Here is a 20,599-nt window from a genome sequence, read left to right on the forward strand (position 1 = left end):
ATTCTTGTTTTGTGTCTTAACATGTGGCCCATCTTTGAGAATGTCCCATGTGTACTTGAGTAGAATGTATATTCTGCAGCTTTGGGGTGAAATGTTTTGTAAATTTCAATTAAATCTATCTGATCTAGTGTGTCATTTAGTGTCTCTGTTTCCTTGTTGATTTTTTTGTCTGGAAGATCTATCCAGTAAAGTCAGTGGGGTGTTAAAGTGCCCTACTATGACTGTATTGCTGTAGATTTCTCCTTTAAAGTCCTCCTGAACTTTTTTTCAGCCTTTGTGAGTCTTTTGTTCTGAGGTGGGTCTCTTGTAGCATATATTTGGGTCTTATTTTCTTATCCATACAGCTACCCTATGTCTTTTGATTGAAGCATTTAATCCATTTATATTTAAGGTTATTATTGATAGGTACTTATTTATTACCATTTTATTCCTTTATGCCTATGTTTCTCATTCTATTTCAACTTCTTATTACAGCAGTCCCTTTAACATTTCCTGCAATGCTGGTTTGGTGATAATAAACTCCTTTAGCTTTTTTTTTTTTTTTTTTGTATGGGAAGCTCTTTATTTCACCATCTATTTTGAATGATAGCCTTGCTGGATAGAGTAGTCTTGGTTTCAGATCCTTGTTTTGCATTACCTTGAATACTTCATGCCATTCCCTTCTGGCCTGTAGAGTTTCTGATGAGAAGTCAGCTGACAGCCTTAAGTGAGCTCCTTTGTAGGTAACAGATTGCTTCTTCTCTTGCTGCCTTTAATATTCTCTCTTTGTCTTGAATTCTTGGCATTTTAATTATGATGTGTCTGGGCATGGGCCCCTTTGGATTCTTCTTGCTGAGACTCTCTGTGCCTCCTGAACTTGTGTGGGTTTTTTCTTGACCAGGTAAGGGAAGTTTTCTACCATTATTTCTTCAAACAGGTTCTCTAACCTTTGCTTATTTTCAGCCTCTTCTCGCACTCCTATGATGTGAATATTGTTCTGTTTCATGTTGTCCCACAGCTCCCTTAGACTGTCCTCCTGTTTTTTAATTGTTTTTTCTTTTTGGATCTCTGAATGAGTGATTTTTTTTTTATACCCTGTATTCTAATTTGCTGATCTGATCCTCAGCTTCCTCTAATCTGCTGTTTATTCCTTCCAATGTATTCTTTATTTCTGCTATGTCATTCTTCATTTCTGACTGGTTCTTTTTCATAGTCTCCATATCTTTTTTCATGCTGTTGAGCATCTTTACAATCAGTATTCTGAACTCTGTACCTGATAGATTGCTTATCTCTATTTCATTTAGCTCTTCTTCTGGAGAATTCTTTTGTTATTTCATTTGGGCCTTGTTTTTTTGTCTCCACAATTTTGGCTGCCTGTTTGGATTTGTTTCTATGTATTAGGTAGATCTGTTAGGACTCCCAGTCTTTTGGAGCGTCTCTGCTGCCCGCCAATGTCAGACGCTGTTTGTGATTGGCCTTGAGTACCCTGTTTGAAGCTTTCCTCACTCCGCAGCTTATGGTTCCCTCTGCTAGAGCTGGGTGAGTTTGGAAAGGACCAAGATGCCCACCGAGGTCTGCTTTTCCAAGCCTTGGGTCCAGAAGCAAATCAGGCAAAAACTCAAAGCACCCAGAGGGTGATTGCTATTCAGTCTCTTAATGAGCCTCGGGCTGTATAACCTCAACATTGTGGGGCGAGAGGTTTTCCAACAAGGTGGGGCAATTGCATCCCCCCCCCCCCCCCCCGCGAAAGCTGCTTGGATGGTAAATGTATGCCTGAGAAAGTTATCCTCTGCTGTATGGGGGAATGACTCAGCACAGGAATCCAGATGGCTGCCCTCTGAGCTCTATCCTCCGAGCCATCACCCCTGGATTCTCCTCACACATTTCTAGTCCACTCTCCCCTCCCTCTGCCAGAGCCCAAGGTAAGTGGCTGCACAGGAAACTTTGTGCCTTCACCCTTTAAGAGGGTGTCTGCATTTCCAGCTGTCTCTCCTTGGCAGACAGAAACCCTGCTGCTTTTCACAGCCAGATGTTCTGGTGCTCTGGGCTGGGAAGCCCAGCTTGGGGTTTAAGCCCCAGAGTTCTCAGTGGGAACCCCCCACAGCTGAGATATCCCTCTGGACCTTCAGCTGCTACCTGTGTGAGCCCAGCCAGCCCTCTCTGCACTTCCTACCAGTCTCTATGTGGTCTCTGCTTTACATTCTTGATTATAAGGTTTCTGTCCAGCTAGTCTTCAGTTAATTATTCAGGATGGTTTTTCTATATTTTAGTTATAATTCCAGTTTGGTCCTAGGAGAGTGTCAGTGTAGCTTCCACTCAGTCCTCCACCATCTTGGAATCCCTTGTTCCATATATATTTTTTTAAGGAAACTTTTTTACTTGTCAATTACTGTTGACATTCAATATTATTTTATATTCATTTCAGGTGTACAGCATAGTGGTTGTAATTTACAAAGTGATCTCACAATATGTCTAGTACCCACCAGGTACGATACATAGCTATTACAATATTATTAAGTATATTCCTTATGCTGTAGTTTACATCCCTGTAACTATTTTGTAACTACCAATTTGTACTTCTTAATCCTTTCACCTTTTTCACCCAATCCCCAACCATCACCCAATCTGGCAACCATTGGTTTGCTCTCTGTATCCATCAGTCTGTTTCTGTTTTGTTTGTATCATTATTTTGTTCTTTAGATTCCACATATAAGTAAAATCATATGGTATTTGTCTTTCTCTGTTTGACTTAATTCACTTAGCATAATACCCTCTAGATCCACCCATGTTGTCACAAATGGTAAGATTTTATTGTTGTTTTTATGGCTGAGTAATAATTCATTGTATATATGTACCACAGTTCTTTATCTACTCCTCTACTGATGGACACTTAGGCTGCTTCCAAATCTTGGTTATTGTAAATAATTCTGCAATGAACATAGGGGTGTATATATCTTTTTGAATTAGTATTAAAACCAGAAGTGGCCCGGCCAGGCATGGCTCTGTGGTTGAGCGTCGACCTAGGATCCAGGCGATCGGGGTTTGATTCCCGGTCAGGGCACATGCCCGGGTTGTGGGCTCGATCAATGACTCTCTCATCATTGATGTTTCTATCTCTCTCTCCCTCTCCTTTCCTCTCTCTGAAATCAATAAAGATATATTTTTTTTAAAAGTTAAAAAAAAAAACAAAAAACCAGAAGTGTATTTGCTAGGTAATAGGTAGTTCTATTTTTAATTTTTTAAGGACCCTTCATACCTCTTTCCATAGCGGCTGCACCAGTATGCATTCCCACCAACAGTGCTCGAGGGTTCCTTTTTCTCCACATCCTCACCAACACTCGTTGTTTGTTGATTTATTGGTGATAGCCACTCAGATAGGTGTGAGGAAATATCTCACTGTGATTTTAATTTGCATTTCTCCGATGATTAGTGACATTGAACATCTTTTCATATGTCTACTGGCCATCTGTATGTCCTCTTTGGAAAAGTGTCTATTTAGGTCCTTTTCCCTTCTTTTAATTGGATTGTTTGGGAGAGCTGTTAAATATAAACTATAATGTATGAGTTCATTATACATTTTGGATATTAGCCCCTTATTGGATGTATCATTGGTGGATATGTTCTCCCAATCAGAAGGTTGTCTTTGTGTTCTGTTGATGGTTTCCTTTGCTGTACAAAAACATTTTAGTTTGATGTAGTCCCATTTGTTTATTTTTTCTTTTGTATCCCTTGTCCGAGGAGATATATCAGAAAATATATTACTAAGAGCAATGTCAGAGAGTTTACTGCCTATGTTTTCTTCCAGGAGTTTTATGGTTTTGGGTCTTACATTTAAGTCTTTAATTCATTTTGAGTTTATTCTTGAACATGGTGTAAGGGACTAGTCTAGTTTCATTTTCACTGTATTTTTTTTTTTTTAAAGAAATGTAAGTAATTGGGTTTGAGCTATGTGACCTGAGGAAGGCACTCCCCTTGGTGGGGTGGACCACAGGGATAGCCTCCTTCCTGATGTCTCCTCTAGGACTTCTGGAGTCCTGCCTTCACCTCTACTTAACATGAGTGACAGAACATAGCAACTCCTCTAAGGACACTCCCTTCCTAATAGCCATCAGGCAATACTTCTGAGGGCTGCTTCCTACGGTCCAGACATGCAGGAAAGCCACCTTCTGGGCTCTGGGAAGCTGTGCTGCCAGGTCCAGGCCGCTTGGCTCCACCACTGCTCTCCCAAAGATGGGCTGTTCCTCCTTGGACTTCTTACTAACAACAGATGGTAACAGAAGAATCCCTGACAGGGCTTCTCCCCGTATTTCTACTTCATGCACTGATCTGCCCCTTCCAGGTAACACCAAGTCTGTTATCCAGGGCTGTTCAAGGGGTACGAGAAAAGAGCAGGGGGGACACACTAGCCATATTCCAGACGGGCAGCTGCCCTACATTCTATGTGAGGATGTGCGTTGTACCATGGAGTGAGATAAACACTTAAAAATCACTTCAATGCCAAAGTAACAAAAGTCTAAGTAACTTATTTTGATTTTGTATTTACTTTTGTTTATAGACTTTATTTGTTATTATGTATTTGTTATTGTTATTTGATTATAATTATTATCTTATAATGCATCCATACTGTAGAATGCACTAGTTAAAAAGAATGAAGTAAACCAATATGCACTGGCTGAAAGCCTCTCCCAGACATCTTATTAGGTCAAAACCCTAAGGGCAATAGGCTTGTAAACTATAATATCATTTAAGCTTTGTCATGTACAAGTACAGTGAATGTTTATATATACACATGTGAGTATGTGAATATGTGTATACATGTGTGTGTGCATGTGTATGTGTTCATATCTGCATGTGTGTATTGTGTGTGCCTATGTTTATGTGTTTAAATGTATGAGCATGTTTGTTTTGTGTCTGCATGTATATGTATGTACACATGTGTATGTGCATGTGTACATGTGTGTGAGTGTGTGTATGTGTGTGGGGGTGCGTACATGTGTGAGTGTATTCATGTGTATGTGTGTGTGAGGTTTGTGTGTTTACATGCACAGAACAAAGCAGGAAAGGAACTGAACCTCACAGCTAAGAATGGTTCTCTCTGGGAGAATGGGTAGCATCAAAGGAGCATCAACTTTCACACTGACTTTCACTTCTTGCTTTTTTTTTTTTAAATATATCTTTATTGATTTCAGAGAGAGGAAGGGAGAGGGAGAGAGAGAGAGATAGAAACATTAATGATGAGAGAGTCATTGATTGGCTGCAGCCCACAACCCGGCATGGGCCCTGACCGGGAATCGAACCCTGAGCACCTAGATCCTAGGTCGAAGCGCAACTGCTGAGCCACGCCCGGCTGGGCTCACTTCTCACTTTTAAGTGTTTGGATTATGTGTGACTTTTACTTCCATTTTGTGCTTCTCAATATTTTCAAGGTTTAAGGGCCAAATCAAAGAAGAAGTCCTCACATTCTTTCATGGGAAACAGAGTGGAAGTGAGTTGATGTGGGAAAGCTAAAACCAAGGGTCTGGTCCAAATCCAAAGAAGATAAACATGAACCCAGAAAGCACACTCTCACTCATAGACAATTATCACGGGATGAACAAGAGGCTGAGAGGAGGGAAGTGGCAGAGGAAGAAAGCCAGGCTGGGCTGTGTGATTTCTGAACAGGGCCAGTAATGGAGAAGAAGACTTCATGATCATCTATTCTGAAGGGAGGAGTGGGCAAGTTGCCCTCTAGGGACCTGTACAGCTCAAAGACTCCAGGTGCCCATTAGGTCAATAGAAACCAAAATAATACTCAGCGAAACATGAAAGTGGCTGCAAAATTGGAATCACAACAGTTGTCTCAGCCTATTATCAGGATGGGTTTTCAGGTTTCACTGAGCCCACTTTGAGTCTCACTAGCCCTGGGAAAAACTGTATGTCTCTAAGAGAGTTCCTGTCCTTTAGGTGACAACTCCACTTCCATGGGACCCTTATCTCCTATTAATTCTAGATTTGTTAGTTCTCTAGAATCTAGAAATCTCCTCTCTTCTGCTGTGAGGGGGATATGCACAGGAAGAAATTGAAGGCTAAACACAAGGCTTCCTACTTGTAACCTGGGTCCTGTCAAAGGAAGAAAAAAGCAAACATGTCCCTATAGTCCAGGAAGCTGCCTGGCTTTATCCCCTTGCTTCCACACTCTAGACACAGAGCAGCCAAAGCCACTGTCCTGCCAGGCACTCAACCCCCCATTTTCCTGTGAGTTCTCATTTCCACCCTGACTCTCTCTCTTACCTCTGTCCTATTTGCTCCCTCCCTCTGACCTGGCCCACCCTGTGCCTCTGCTCTTCTGACTCTATGCCCTCCCTGGACGATCATGACCTCAGCCATCCCCAATAATCAAAGATTTCCTGCTTTTACTCAATGATTTATTCAAGCATGTATGTTAGGCACCTACTCAATGCCTGATGCTGTACTAACTGTGGAGGATGCAGAAAAAAGCAACAGGCATTTATTTATTCAACAAACATTCATCAATGCTTCTGATATGTGCCAGCCACTATTTGAGAGGTTGAATAAGACGTCATTCTTGCCATCATGGAGCACAAAGGCTGTTGAGATAGAGAAATAATCAAAGAATTACAGGACTCAGATGTGAGCAATATGCTTGGAGAAGCCTGGAGTGCTGGATACCTAAGGGAGGGACTAACTCAGCTTAGGGATCAGGGCAGGTGTCTGGAAGGAGGTGACACACAAGCTGGGGCCTCCCTGCAACTGAGGAGTGCTGAAACAGGAGAGGCAGCAACTATTACTGATTACATTTCTTCCTCTCTGGGCATTGCGTTCACAGCCCTTTGGATGCAGGAGTCCTGGGAGTTTGGAGGGTGGTGATGGTAAAGGAAGGACAATATAGCTAATGCACAAAGTAAAAAGTGTATTTACTATCAAACTGCCAGGCCTTATATCAAACAGGAATTAGGCCCAGTCTCCTTTATTTAAAACTATTTAGTAACAACCTCAGTGTATCCCCACCCAGACAACTCTTCAAAATGTAGACAGAAAGACTATCATTAGAGTTGATGAAAAACAACTCCATGTGTGGACTTTACTTATCTTGGTTCATTTTTGTAATAATTCAACAGGTGAACTAAAGTGACATCACAATCAGCAGTTCTTTGTTCTCAGTGAGCAGAGGGCAAAATTTAAGAAGTTCATAGAATGTAGACCAGGGCCAAGCCTGGCAAATTGGGTTGGAGGCCCTGGAGAGGTGGCTACACTCCCATCTGTGGAAACAGCTCCAGAGTCTCCCACAACTTCAGGAATTGCTAGAAAACCGGCCTTTTCCAGCCCAGGAGTACTACAGAGAATATAGGATGGCTCCACTGCAGAAAAACCACACCTTAAGCTCCGAGTTTATTATCTTGGGCTTTGGGGATCTAGCCGAACTGCAAATCTTCTTTTTTGGACTATTTTTAATCATGCATCTTGTCACTCTAGTAGAGCACACAACCATTGTGCTTGTCACCCTCATTGACTCCTGCCTCCAGACCCCCATGTATTTTTTTCTTCGCAATCTGTCCACCATAGAAATTTGCTATATATTGGTCATTGTCCCCAACATGCTGGCCAATTTCCTGTCCAGCAGCCAGCGGATGCCCATCATGGGCTGTGCTTTGCAAATGCACCTCTTCATTGCTCTGGGAGGAGCAGAGTGTTTCCTCCTAGCTGTGATGGCCTATGACCGCTTTGTAGCCATCTGCAAGCCCCTGCGCTACACACTCATCATCACCAAGGCCCTCTGTCTGCAGATGCTGGCTCTGGCATGTGTCAGTGGCTTTGCACTCTCACTCACCCTTACCACACTAATATTCCTCTTGCCCTTCTGTCGGTCCCTTGAGATCAATCATTTCTTCTGTGACGTCCCTGCTGTGTTATTCCTGGCCTGCTCAGACACACGAGCCAATGAGATTGCAGTCTTCCTGGTCTGCATGCTCATCCTGTTGATTCCCTTCTTGCTGATACTGCTCTCCTATGCATTCATTATCGCTGCCATCCTCAGAATCCACTCAGCCGAGGGTAGAAGCAAAGCCTCCTCCACCTGTGCTGGGCACCTGCTGGTCTCTCTTCTGCACTATGGCTGTGCAATATTCATCTACATTCGCCCCAAGTCATGCTACACCCCCGAACAGGACAAAATCGTGTCCTTAATCTACACCAATGTAACTCCCATGCTCTACCCCATGATCTATAGCCTCAGGAACAAGGAAGTCAAGGGTGCCCTCAGGAGACTCTTGGAGAGCCACAACCAGATGAGGAGGCAGCCTAATGCCAGGTGAAGGGCAAAGCGGAGCCCACCAGGACTAACCTGGCGCCCTTACAAGAACCCAGTTGGTCATCTCACTGCACACCTTGCGGCTCCACTCCTCCCTCTGAGGCCTGCTCCATGGTTCTGTGTGCACCTGAACCTTAACACGCCCGTTTCTATGGTCAGAGAGATGGGACGAACCCTAAGGCTCTCCAAAATGTGACAGTTCTGGTGCGTTTGGCTGTCCCTTCATGGACGATTACACTCATCATCTGGAACACAGTCTGAGCCATGGACACTGACAGGAAGAAGGTCATGAGGTGATCCAAAGAATACATTAAGGCAGCCACTTCTCTGGCCAAAGAGTTAGCGAGTATAAAACACAAGGAGCTCCCAAGTCCAAACTAGCCAAAGTGGAGAAGTGGAAACTGAACCGTGCATCTCCACAAAATGTCCTAGAGATTACTTGAGATACAGCAGTGTAAACCAAAGCAGCAGCAGCAGCAGCACCGGGGGCCTGTGACCTGCTCCACCACCATCCGGCTCACCATCCTCACTAAGGCATTTCACTATCTGCCCCAGTCCAGCCTCTGGGCCAGGTGACTCCTCTTCCTTCCATTGTCAAAGGGCCACTTGCTCCTGGTAGCCTGTGCAGACTGCCCTTCCTCCCACCTGACCTGCTGTGCTTGGGGAGGTGCCTCTCCAGTGTGGCCACATGTGCTTTCTCGTCACCCAGCGCTGAAATGATTTTTCTGTCTCCCTGACTGGCCTGGAGGCTTCTTGAGGGCAAGAAGAATGATTAATCTCTGTTACCAGAGACTTGGCACATAATAGGTATTCAATAAGCAGTAACTGAACTGTGAGCCCCCATGAGCTACGGCATATTTTCAGACTCTGGTTGCTAACGGAATTTAAGCCTTCAATACCCTGCTGAGCTGAGGCCTCTGCGATTCAGGGACTCATGTCAGATGTAAAGATCTCAAGAGCTAAGTGCCATGGGTCCCTGAATTTTCCTCCATCATAGCACTTAGCAAGAAATAATTGTTGAATAAAGAAATGAATGAGTGATTGAGCACCTTGTGTATACCAGGCACTGGGCATAGCACTGGGGACACAGAAAAGCAACACAGTCCCTGCCCTCAAGGAGCTCAGAAATTAGCCTGGGGGATTAGGCACCCAAACAACTTTATTTAACACAATTGTTACCCACTATTCATTGGAAGGAGTGATTTGTCCCAACTCAAAACCTAGGAACACCCACATTCTGTTACAAGGGTCAGGAGTGGGGGCCTGGGTCCTTGATGACCCTTCATTGGACGACTAACCCGGCATGATGGCCATGTCCCTCTGAACTTCACATTCAGTCAACAATACATTTCCTTATACTTTAAGCCCCAAAGCCATCCTTACTGACACACAGAAAAGCACCATAAGCACCAGCTATTTCCAACCTTGCCTGCTCTCCTCGATGGGCAGCTCCTCCTACCTTCCTCATCATGCCTAGCCGATGACCCCAGCTTCGACAGCAAAGAGGCCCTCGGAGCCACCCGAGGGGCACTCCTCAGTGGGAGTGGCAGATCTCGGAGAACATGAACCCTGTAGACCATTTTTCCTAGTGCCCAGCCCTACTTGCTGTTTGGTCAGTGCCAAGGCCACAGCAAGTCACTGAGAGGAGATGGCGACAACAGAAGAATCCCCTAGAGGCACTACCCAGGAGGAGCTTACAGACCAGCAACGTCCTGGTGACAGTCCAGTGCTAAGGATGCTATGCCAAAAGATCGGCTCACGTGACTATCCAGTGGGGAGACACGATTCCACATCTTCTGGGGTCGTGCTGAGGACTGCTTGGACAAAGCACGGGAAGTGATTCCTGGCCCCGCGCCTGGCATACAGGGTGCCGAGTCAATGGCAGCAAGGCTTAGTCGGTTTATCTGGTTCTGGGTCCTTCCATGTTGTTCTCTCCCTCTCGGGCTGCACTTCCTTCAGCGCCCTCAGATCTGGGAAAGGTTGCAGCCTGGAAGGGTGTGTGTGTGTGTGTGTGTGTGTGTGTGTGTGTGTGTGTGTGTGTGTGTGTACACCATTAGGAAGTCCTACAGGAAACTTAGATGGTGACTCCAGGTTGATCAAAGAGAAGGTGTGGTGACAGTTAAATTAAATCCATATGTATTTGGAGAGAGAGAACGTGGGTGAGAGTGAGACACACACTGACCAAAACAGTAGCTGCTTGTTGCTGACAGCACCCCACGGCAGCGCAGGGCTTGGCAGCACCAGGCAGGCCCTGTGCTGCATGGCCATATGATGCCCACACACAGGGGTGCATGGACTCCCCTATATTTGGACAAGCTTAAGTGGGTGCGTCTTCTCTTATTGCTTCAAGAAATATTAGCTCCCACTGCTCTCACCCCTAAATCCTTGTCTTCTTTCAAAATAAACTAGTGGAAAATGCTGAATCTGGGTGAAGGCTAGGTGTGTGTTTTAAATACTATTCTGTCTCCTTGGGTGTAGACGTGTAATTTCCGTAATAAAGAGTTTGAAAAGGCAACAGTATTAGGCCTTCTTTGCCCAAGCAGCTGCTGTGCTTAGAATGCCTTTTCCCATCTTTTTGCCATTTTTCTCACCCTCATGCTTCCTTTAAGGCGCAGCTCTACTGTCATTTAGTTCATCACCTCTTTGTGATTACTTCCTCGGTCCAATTCCCACTTAGGGCAAGTCTAGTGGGAGTGTCGCCGACAGGACGCACACACGCAGGCACACAGACACAGGTAACCTCGGGGGAGGGACAAGGACAGGGAGTCCCGTCACTCCCAGGCAGTGTGGTAGGGGCCTGACAGCATAGGGCGCCCCGGGAAAAGGCAGAACCCCCTTTCAGGTGCGGCAAGACAGGCATAGGTCCGGTCCCACGCCCAGGGCCTCCGTGAGGGTGAGGGGTGCAGGGCTTCAGAAGTGAAGTAAAGATAACCCACGACTCTCCCCAGCATTAGGAGGCCTTTCAGAGGGAAGGGGCCCCAAGAATCTGTTGAGCTACAAACAAAATAGCTCCCAGAGTATTAGACAAATGAGGATCTATTTGAGATCAATAAGAATAGCTACCAGGGACTTGTTAATTCAGACGGAAGCCCAAATAATGTTCCGATAAGGAGACAGTGGCCATGGGTATTTATGAGAAGGAGGAGGGCAGCAACTACATCCATAGGAGGAAGGCATTTCTGTTGGCGCAGAAAACATGACACAGCGATGTTTATGCTAAACAATGTTTTCAATGGTCAGTCCAGTGTCATGATATCTGCTTTCTTCTTATGCTTGTAAACAGTCCTTTGGCCGCCCTAGGCCCAGTCCAAACGTTATTGTGCCCTGTTGTAACATTGCAAAGGTTTGAGGCATAAGACATGCAAGGCAGCTCCCCTGTCATGGCAGCTCCGGCTCCATTTTAAAGTGGCTCCAGTTATATTATTGTCTACAAATCTGTACGGTAAGAGATGATGCCAACCTGGCCTTAGGTGCACTAGGGAGGGTGGCTAGGACACAGTCAGGGGCATTGAGTAGCTGGGAGGTGAAATGAGAGAGTGGGAGGCTGTGGAAATACCTGTCACCAAGTGAGTAATGAAAGAGAGGGAAGCATTTGGGGGTGGGGAAAACACGAGGTCATTTGGGGGCTAGTTGGGTTCCAGGTGCCTGCAGGGCATCCAAGTTCGGGTGGCTATACTGATTTGAAGCTCAGGCATTCAGGAAAGATGTTGAGTATCTTGCAACTGGTTAAAAACTAATAATAATCCTTGTTGATTTAAGCATCACCTTCCTTGAATTTATGCTCCCTGGCCCTGACACCTCTTAGACTTAGTCATTACGCATTACGCCGAATGTGTTTTTCAACACACATACTACATTCCAAACAAGTCTTTGATCCAGAAAGACAGGGGCCTTAACCGCGACGCAGCCAGAAGTGTTTAGGCTACAGGTGGCGCTATGCACAGGAGAGGCTGTGATGTGCTGAGCGCTTCCTGAGTATCTAGCTGCGTGCGCGTGTATTTCTTGTTCGTGCACACGAGTTCATATACTGGCATGCTTGGAAGGATTAAAAGAGAAAATATTATCTTGTGTAGAGCTGATGAAATGCTGATGAAAGCAAACTGTCAGTTGCCCACTAGAGGAATAACTTTCCATGTAGGATGAGCATTATGTGTGGAGTTTGGAAAGGATTGCTCTTAGGGGCAGCTCAAAGTCATGAAGACAGCAGGGCTGTGCCGCACTGGCCCCACAGTCATCAGCCTGGGTCCCCAGGCTCCGTGACTTCAGGGACTTCATCACAGTCCTCCTGGCTGCATCAAGGAAAGGGCCAAGTACGAGCACTTTCAAAGGTAAGATCAGCCTCCAATGAATAGAACAAGATAATTAAAACTTCAGCAAAGTAGTTCACTTGGGAACTAATTAGAAGTTTTCCTAAACAACAGTTGCTGAATACATTTCTTTCTTTTTTTTCCTGTTTTCAAATGTAATCCATGCTCGTTGCCAAAAACAGAAAAAGTATGTGCACATTTGGAAAAGAAGATAATTACCTATCATCTCACTGCTAAAGATAAGCACAATGAAAATGTTGGTGTATTTCAGGATGAAATCAGCTCATTCCTGGTTAGATTTAGAACAGTGACTGGAACATTGTAATCACTCAGTTCATGTTACTGGGGTGTTATTTCTTTTCATCTTCACCCGGGAATATGTTCTTACTTGTAGACAGAGAGGAAGGGAGAGAGAGAAATATCAGTGTGAGAGCGAGACGTGCGTGGCTCGGCTGCCTCCTGATGCACCCGACAGGGGATCGAACCGGCCACCTAGGACGTGCCCTGTCGGGGAATCCACCCGCACGCAACCTTTTCGTGTATGGGATGATGCTCCAACCCACTGGGCCACCCAGCCGGGGCCCTGTTGTTGTTTATCATTATTCATTGTTGGTAAGCTTAGGAAATCTCTCCCATCCAAAAATCAAAGTTCATCTAAATTTCTTCTGGTGTTTTCACTTTGATTTTATTGTGTGTATAATACATAAACACCTTCTCATTACAAACAGTTCCTATGCTATACAGAGAAGTAGGATAAATGTGAATGTATTCCTTCAGACCTCCCCCCCGTGTTTCGGTGAGATATGTAACAACAGCTTACGTTGTCCCTGTTCATTTGTCCACTCCTATTTCATTCAATAGTCACTTGCAGCGCAGAACTGGCCCTCCAAAGGCTTTGTCCGTGAGTCCTGGCTGCGTCTGCAGAGAGCTGTGTCCAGGGCTGCAAACTCCCGTGCGCTCCCGGCCCACCCCGTGCACAGGCTGTGTGGGGGCAGGAGGAGGATGTGCAGGCAGCTGGAGGGGAGCACGGCACTGGGTACGGAGGCGTCCAGCCCAGCAGCCTGAAGTCAGAGGGCTTGAGGGGGTGCAGGGCCCCAGGGTCTCAGCAGGAACAGGCAGCCTGCTGCTGAGGGAGAGCAGGAAGGGATTCCAGAGATATGTAGACAACGCAGGAAGGAGCGCATTAGCAGGTCAAAGCAGAGCTCTTCATTTGTCTCCTGCCCAGACTGGTTTTCCCTCGACGGCCCCATGTCAGTTTGACCCAGTTATGCCAAATCCTGGAGGTCCTCCTTGCTACCACACTTCTTCAGCCTCCACATCCAGTCCTTCCTGAAATCTGTGTCTTTGACCTGCTAGCATCTATTCCCTGTGTTTTCTCTTGAATCCCTTCGCCCTCCTGCTTTGCTCAGTGTGTTCCTCTTTAGCATACTGTTATCCTTTGTCCCCAAGGAAGTCAGCTCCCTGGGGAAAAGGCTTTCTGCAGGCTTCCCTCCCCTGTTGCATTATTCCCAGTCCCCGGAACAGTGCTGGGTGAAGAGTGTTCAGAACAAAGCAGCAGCTGGATGCGGGGAGGCCTCCCCTGTATCTCCAGTTCCATCCCACTCGCGCGCCCCACCCCACCCCCTGCCCCCCGAAGACAAGCAGAAGTAGAGCAGGAGCCAGCTCTGGAAAAGGACATTTCTATTGTTCTGTTTACAGGGGTTTTTCAGCAGATAAAGAAAGTGCCAGCTGCTCCCACCACCTCCCCACCCAGCAGACCAGCACTCACACAGGCTCACCTCCCACTTGAGGGCGCTGGTACCTCTATACCTCCAGCCGCCCCCTGCCCCCTTCAAAAAACTCACCCACCCTCCACCACAATGTTAAGACTTTGCTCCTAGGGGAGGGAGAGCCCTGGCGAGGGCTGAGCCAGCAGAGGGCAAAGCCACTGGGAGTGGTCCCAGGGGTGGTGCTCCTGCTCCCGCCTCCCTTGTGTCCAACTGGTCTCTGCTGAGCTGCCGGTAGGGCTCAGCCCACCCAAGCCTGAGGCCTGGAGACGTCCCAGTTGAGTGCCTGGATCCCAGGAGCCCAAGGGCAGAGGCAGCCACCCCCTCCCGCAGGCTGCAAGTCACCACGGAGTGCTCGGGCCCGGAGTGACAAACGGTGCTGAAGGAGCAAGGCCCGTCCATCCCGGCTCCTGCAGGGACTGGGCTGGGGGTACCCGAGGGCAGGCAGGGCCCAGCAGTGACTCCCGGGGGACTGGCCCAGAGGCGCCTGGCTAACTCCCAGAACTGGATGACCAGCGACGGGCAGGCAGCAAGCTGGTCACACGTGAGGTTGGCTGGACTGGCACGGACACAGGCTTCGAGGCTCACCCGCAAGCTCGGGGCAGCGCAGGCGTGGCGGGAAACAGCCACAGCCACATGCCCGGGGGCCTCACAAGACGGGGTTCCGGCAGGCGGCAGCTGGACCTGTCTGCGCAGGCGCCCTGGGGAGTCCCAATGACGTCACCCACTAGGGGGCGGGGCCTCGTGCAGGGCGGAGCTCCGCGCTGCAGCGGTTAAGCGGGCTCTGGGAAGGAAGGGCCGAGGAGCCATGCAGGCTGAAGAGCCAGGAGCAGGCGGTGTGGCCGAAGATGCGGAAGGCCGGGGCAGTCCTGGTGACCCTGGCAGCTCGGATGGCTCTGGGGGCCTGCAGGACCCCGGTACAGGCGGCTCGGGAGAGGCGGGCGCCGAAGCCAGTGGAGCGCCACAGGTCTCGCGAGCACTCAGAGCTCACGGGCCGGGCGGAGACGCCTTGCCAGGGCCCGTAGCCAGAAGGCCGAGACCACGACTTTTCCGGTTGTATCCTATTCGAGGAGTGGCCGGGGGTCGGCCGGGGGGCCGGGGGGCCGGGGGGCCGGGGGACAGACCTTGGCGAGGCAATGGGGCGGAGAGGAGGGCGTCAGCGGGGGGAGGGGTACGGAAGGGAGAGGGGAGACGGGGACCCGGGTCCTGAGGGGATGGGCCAGTGGGGGCCAGTTGAGAGGGTGGTGGGCGACGGCCTGAGGGACCAGGAGGAAGGGAATGGATGTGAGGGGTTGACACGGGTGAGAGTGGTCTGAGGGGACACAGCAGTCTGTATTGCATGGTGCCTTAACTGAATCTCCACTAGCTCCTTCATAGTGGCTTTCCGATCACCAGTGTTGGCAGAGATGGCCCGCGAGTACCTGGCCCCGGGCGCCCAACCCCACCCAGCAGCGGTTGAGCAGGACCTCATACTGTTGGACAATATTCTAACTATGTAAGTTCTAAAAAGGGCCACGGTTGGGGACATGAGGGACAGGTGGCTAGGGTGGCTCTGTGGAGGGTTGTTATAATAGTGAATTGGAGATCCCAGTAAAGTCAGGTATAACGAGACACGTTGTACCAGGCCTGTCGCCACCAGAAGGTCCAGAGTGATCTAGGTGCAGAGTAATCACCTTTAACATGATGTTCTTTTTCCTTCATTTAGCCGCCTGACTGGTGAAGACCCTGTCCAACTCCTAATTTCTCTCTCCTCCTGTCTCCACGAGTTTTCCCTGATGACTTGGACCATGCAGCACATTTCGCCATATTTTTCGTTAAACCTAGACTGGAAGAGGCGGCATTAGACTAACCTACAGCCCCTCCCCAGGCAGAGCATCCTTCCCTGGGGCAATTTCCTACGGGAGTTGCCCCTTTATTATGGGGGCCTAATTGTTTGCTTGTATTGGCCCTTTGATGCTCTCAACTCTTGTTTCCCTGCTGCTGGAAGAGGGGCTTCTAAATTGTGTGTTACACCAGAAAATACAATTGAATTGTCACTCTTGTCTGAGTTTATTTTTAGTTACCGGGACTCCACATTTTCTTCCCCTTGTCCCCAGTTTGGAAGGGAGGTATGGATTCAGCCATTCTAGTCAATTGAAGACAATTTAGGAAATGGAAGAAAATGAATTGTGTCATGTCATTCAGCATTAACCGCTGTCAGTATTTGAAATAATTTCTTAGTTTTATAATTGCATTTACATGTTAAATGCACAAAAATAACATACAACGTATAATTTTTGCAAGTTCAAGATTAAATTTTTTCTCAACTATTTTCATTTAACATACGTGCTTTTCCTCTTTAAAGAAAAACTTGAAATACATGTCATTGGGTGCATAAAAGAAGCACAATAACTTGATTGTTGAACATTGAATGTTTCCATATTTCCCTCCTATTACAAATAGTGATTCGATGGAATTCTTCTCTATACTTTTGCCTGATTGGCTTATTTCCTCAAGATAGATTCCAAAAGGTAGAATTACTGGGATAAAAATTTATGTTTCCATTTATGTATTTATTTAATTTTTTTATTTTTTAAAATGTTTATTGAATTTAGAGAGTGAGAAAGGGAGAGGGATTTAGAGACAGAAACATCAAGAGAGAGAAACATCGATTGGGCATCGAGCCCACAATCTGGGCATGTGCCCTAACCAGGAATGGATTTGTTCGACACTCAGCCACTGAGCCATACTGGCAGGGCTCTATTTACTTTTTAAGACTGTTAGTCTATACTATACAATTGCTATGCAGAAAGTGTGCCCTCCCACCAGAATTCTTGTTTGCCCCCAATTTCTTTTTTTTTTTTTACCAGTGGTCTTGATTCCTGCCAAAATTAAAAAACGAACAAACAAACTGCTTAGTTTGTTTGAGAAGATAAAACAACCCAGCAGTACTAGAATGAGAATTTGTCTCTTACCTCTGACTTACATACAGCTGCCTTCTCACTGTGTCCTTACATGGCCTTCCCTCTGTTTCAGGGAGAAACATGAGGATAAGCAAATGAGAGAAGGTTAGGGGATGAATGCATTAGAGGACTGTCGCCTTGGGGATGCTTGAGTATTTGGTTTTTAAAAATATATTTTAACTATTATAATTGATGCCGTAATAAATATTTTGTTTAAAAAAGATAGTATACACACATTTATGTAAATATACACAGCCCTGGTTTTAGTGGTGAGAGTTTTCAGATTATTGAGCTTATGATTTTGCAGGAAGTATAAATTCCCTCATGACACATTTAGCCAGATCTATGTGATTTTGCTCCCTTACCTGGTTAGAGAATGAGGCAACATTACCATGTAGTGGAGCGAAGGATGGGGAGAAAGGCCAAGATATGTGGGTGCAAAGTTGATGTCCAAAATCAAACACAAGTGCCATGTCCTCATGGGAAGATAGGGTTTATCAGCCAGGACACGAGCAGCTGTGTCCTAACGGACGAAGCCTGAATAGCCAGAGTCGAAGCAAAGAGTACATGAAGAACAAGCATGAAGTTACTTGGATGACCCCAGTCAGAAGAAAAAGAAAGCTGGTCGTGACCTTGCTTTTTACAGAAAGTAAATTTCTGAAAGAATCAAAGTTTAAATGGGGAGAAATGAAAGCATACAATTAAGTAGAAAGTGCAAAACTATAAAAATAAAGGAGAAACTGATGAAGACATTTATGCATGATACAAAACCCAGAAGGCATGTATGAATAAAAATGGATCAATGTCTGACAACAAAGAAATGTTAAGTGTATTTATAGCAGACAATACCACAAAAGCAGCAAGTCGGGAATCAATTGGGAAAACTATCTGTCAGGCAAATAGTAAACAAAGCAGGATACAAAATCCAGAACACAAAAAATAATGTCAGTGTCTAAATGCACAAAAGTCTGAAATTCTGTTTTGGAAGAAAACACCAAAAAGAAAGTGAAAAGACAAACAATTTAGAAAAAAAGTACTAACCCAAATAGTAAACAAAAGTCAGTACCTTGAAAATGAAAATATCTTTTAGAAATCAATACATAAGAAGACAAACAACCCAGAAGAAAATTGTAGAAATGACAGGAACATGGAATTCATGCAATAAGAATTGTAGACAACCAATTTAGATGTGGCATGACCCTATTTATGTAAAAAAATATTATATTAAAAATGCAGGTTAATATCTCATAAGAAAAAATTGGGAAGAAAACACATAAAACTGTTTATAGTGGTTGGTGCATAGACTCAGATTATGAGAAATTTTTACTTTCTAACATACCTTTGTATAAAGCATGAATGATTTTATAAAAAGCATATATTACAGTTGAAAAAAATTTAAAATATCTAAGCATCCAGAACTGTAAATACATTCTTATTCCAATTGTGTTTCCCTGCTCTAAATATACATGTACATACATCTGTAGTTCAAAAAGAAACCTGAAGGAAACCATCAATGTTCACAGTGGTTCTCTGTGGGTGGTAATGTTATGGGGCATATTTTTTTCATCGTTTTATAAGTTTCTGTGACTGCACAACTTATCCAATGACCATGTTTTACTTCCATCAGTGGAAAACAATGTTTTAGAATAGAAAACATGCAATAGAGATATTTGAGCTTTGTTGGAAGGGGGGATGAGGGGGCCTGGCACACAAAATAGGATTCTCCAAATGTACCATCTACATTAAATTCTAAGCTCTGTGTTACTGGACTCGCTCCCAAAGCATCCGGCACGCACGTGCCAGCCCCACTGCGGAGCAGGAGCGTGGCCTTGATTTGATGCGACCAGTGTCTAGAAGGCACTTTCTTTCCCAAGGACCTTAAACAAAGCCCTCTTCACCTCCTTGTTTCGCATGCTGTAGATGATGGGGTTGAGCATGGGCGTGAGGACCACATACAGCACAGAGAGCACCCGGTCTCGCAAGCCAGAGTATGCAGAGCTGGGCAGGATGTAGCAGAGGACTGAGGTGATATAGAAAATACAGACCACAGCGATGTGAGCGCCACAGGTGGAAAAGGCTTTTCTTCGGCCCTCAGCAGAGTGAATCCTGAGAACAGCAGCTACAACGTGTATATAGGAGATCACGACCAGGGCGCAGGGGGCGAGAGCCACCAGGAAACTAAAGAAGAACAGGGCGAGTTCATTTGCCCGCGTACTGGAGCAAGAGAGTTTGAGCAGTGGAGGGAGGTCACAAAAGAAATGGGTGATGAGGCGAGGCCCACAAAACTTGAGTAGAGCCGCAAGGATGGTGTGGGTGAGTGCATTGGCCAAGGCAAGAAGGCAGGAGATTGAAGCCAGTCCTGTCCGGGTTCTTCGGCCCATGAGGACTAGGTAGTGTAGCGGCTGGCAGATGGCTGCGTAGCGGTCATAGGACATGGCTGTGAGCAGGAAGCACTCCCAGGGTGCCAGGAAGTGGAGGAAGAATATCTGGGTAAGACAAGCACGATAGGCCATGGTCCGCACCGGTGCCAGCAGGTGCACCAGCACCTGAGGCACCGTGTTGGAGATATAGGCAGTGTCCAGCAGTGACAGGTGGGCTAAGAAGAAGTACATGGGCGTGTGGAGTCGGGAGTCCACTGCGATAAGGCTGACAATGCCCAGGTTCCCAACCACAGCCACTATGTAGACCAGCAGAAAGATGGCAAAGAGCAAGGGCCTCAACTCCACTGTGTCAGTCAACCCTTCCAGAAGAAACTGGGACACTAGGGTCCCATTTTCCAGCTGCATGGAACCACACACAGAAACCTGCACCTGTAGAGTCCAACTCAGAGTCAGATGAGGGTCTAAGTTTGGAGTCTCAGTCTGTAAAAGGGAGTGGGGAGGACGGAAGGTCCAGAGACAAGGAAGACAGGTTTCACGCTTACAGGAATACGACTAGAATTAGAGCAATGAGGTTAGGCTCAAGAGGCAAGTGGTAAGGCAGAGGCCAGGAGAATGGAAATGGTAACCCCATCAGCCTCCACAGCATGAGGAGGGGCACAGGCCTTGAAGTCACAGTGCATGCAGCTCCTGTAAGGATATGAAAGTCAATCCCTCAGAAACTTCTCCCTGAATAAATGACCCTGGACCTGGTAATTATCTGAAATGGCCCCATTATTTCACCATCACCAACCCAGCAAACCCCAATTCAGCATCAGCGATAAGACATCAGTCAGGCCCCTCCTCCTTGTCTGAACCTTTCAGCGCCTCCCACATCACTCAAAGTCAAAGCCAAAGTCCTCCCCAGGGCGTGCCAGGC

The 20,599-nt window shown here is 46.5% G+C and overlaps 2 protein-coding genes across 2 annotated transcripts; one reads left to right on the plus strand and one right to left on the minus strand.

The window, feature by feature from the left end:
- Positions 1-7,328: 7,328 nt before the first annotated feature.
- LOC308551009 (olfactory receptor 10V1-like) lies at positions 7,329-8,291 on the plus strand (the record flags this gene model as incomplete). The annotated part of the gene is made up of 1 exon (XM_081125400.1): positions 7,329-8,291. The coding sequence occupies one exon, from the start codon at positions 7,329-7,331 to the stop codon at positions 8,289-8,291; it is 963 nt and encodes a 320-aa protein (XP_080981526.1).
- Positions 8,292-19,152: 10,861 nt separating this feature from the next.
- Positions 19,153-20,088, minus strand: LOC308551010 (olfactory receptor 3A3-like; the record flags this gene model as incomplete). The annotated part of the gene is made up of 1 exon (XM_081125401.1): positions 19,153-20,088. The coding sequence occupies one exon, from the start codon at positions 20,086-20,088 to the stop codon at positions 19,153-19,155; it is 936 nt and encodes a 311-aa protein (XP_080981527.1).
- Positions 20,089-20,599: the final 511 nt, after the last annotated feature.

The sequence above is a fragment of the Miniopterus schreibersii genome (genome assembly GCF_964146895.1).
Source record: "Miniopterus schreibersii genome assembly, chromosome: X".
Taxonomy (NCBI): domain Eukaryota; kingdom Metazoa; phylum Chordata; class Mammalia; order Chiroptera; family Miniopteridae; genus Miniopterus; species Miniopterus schreibersii.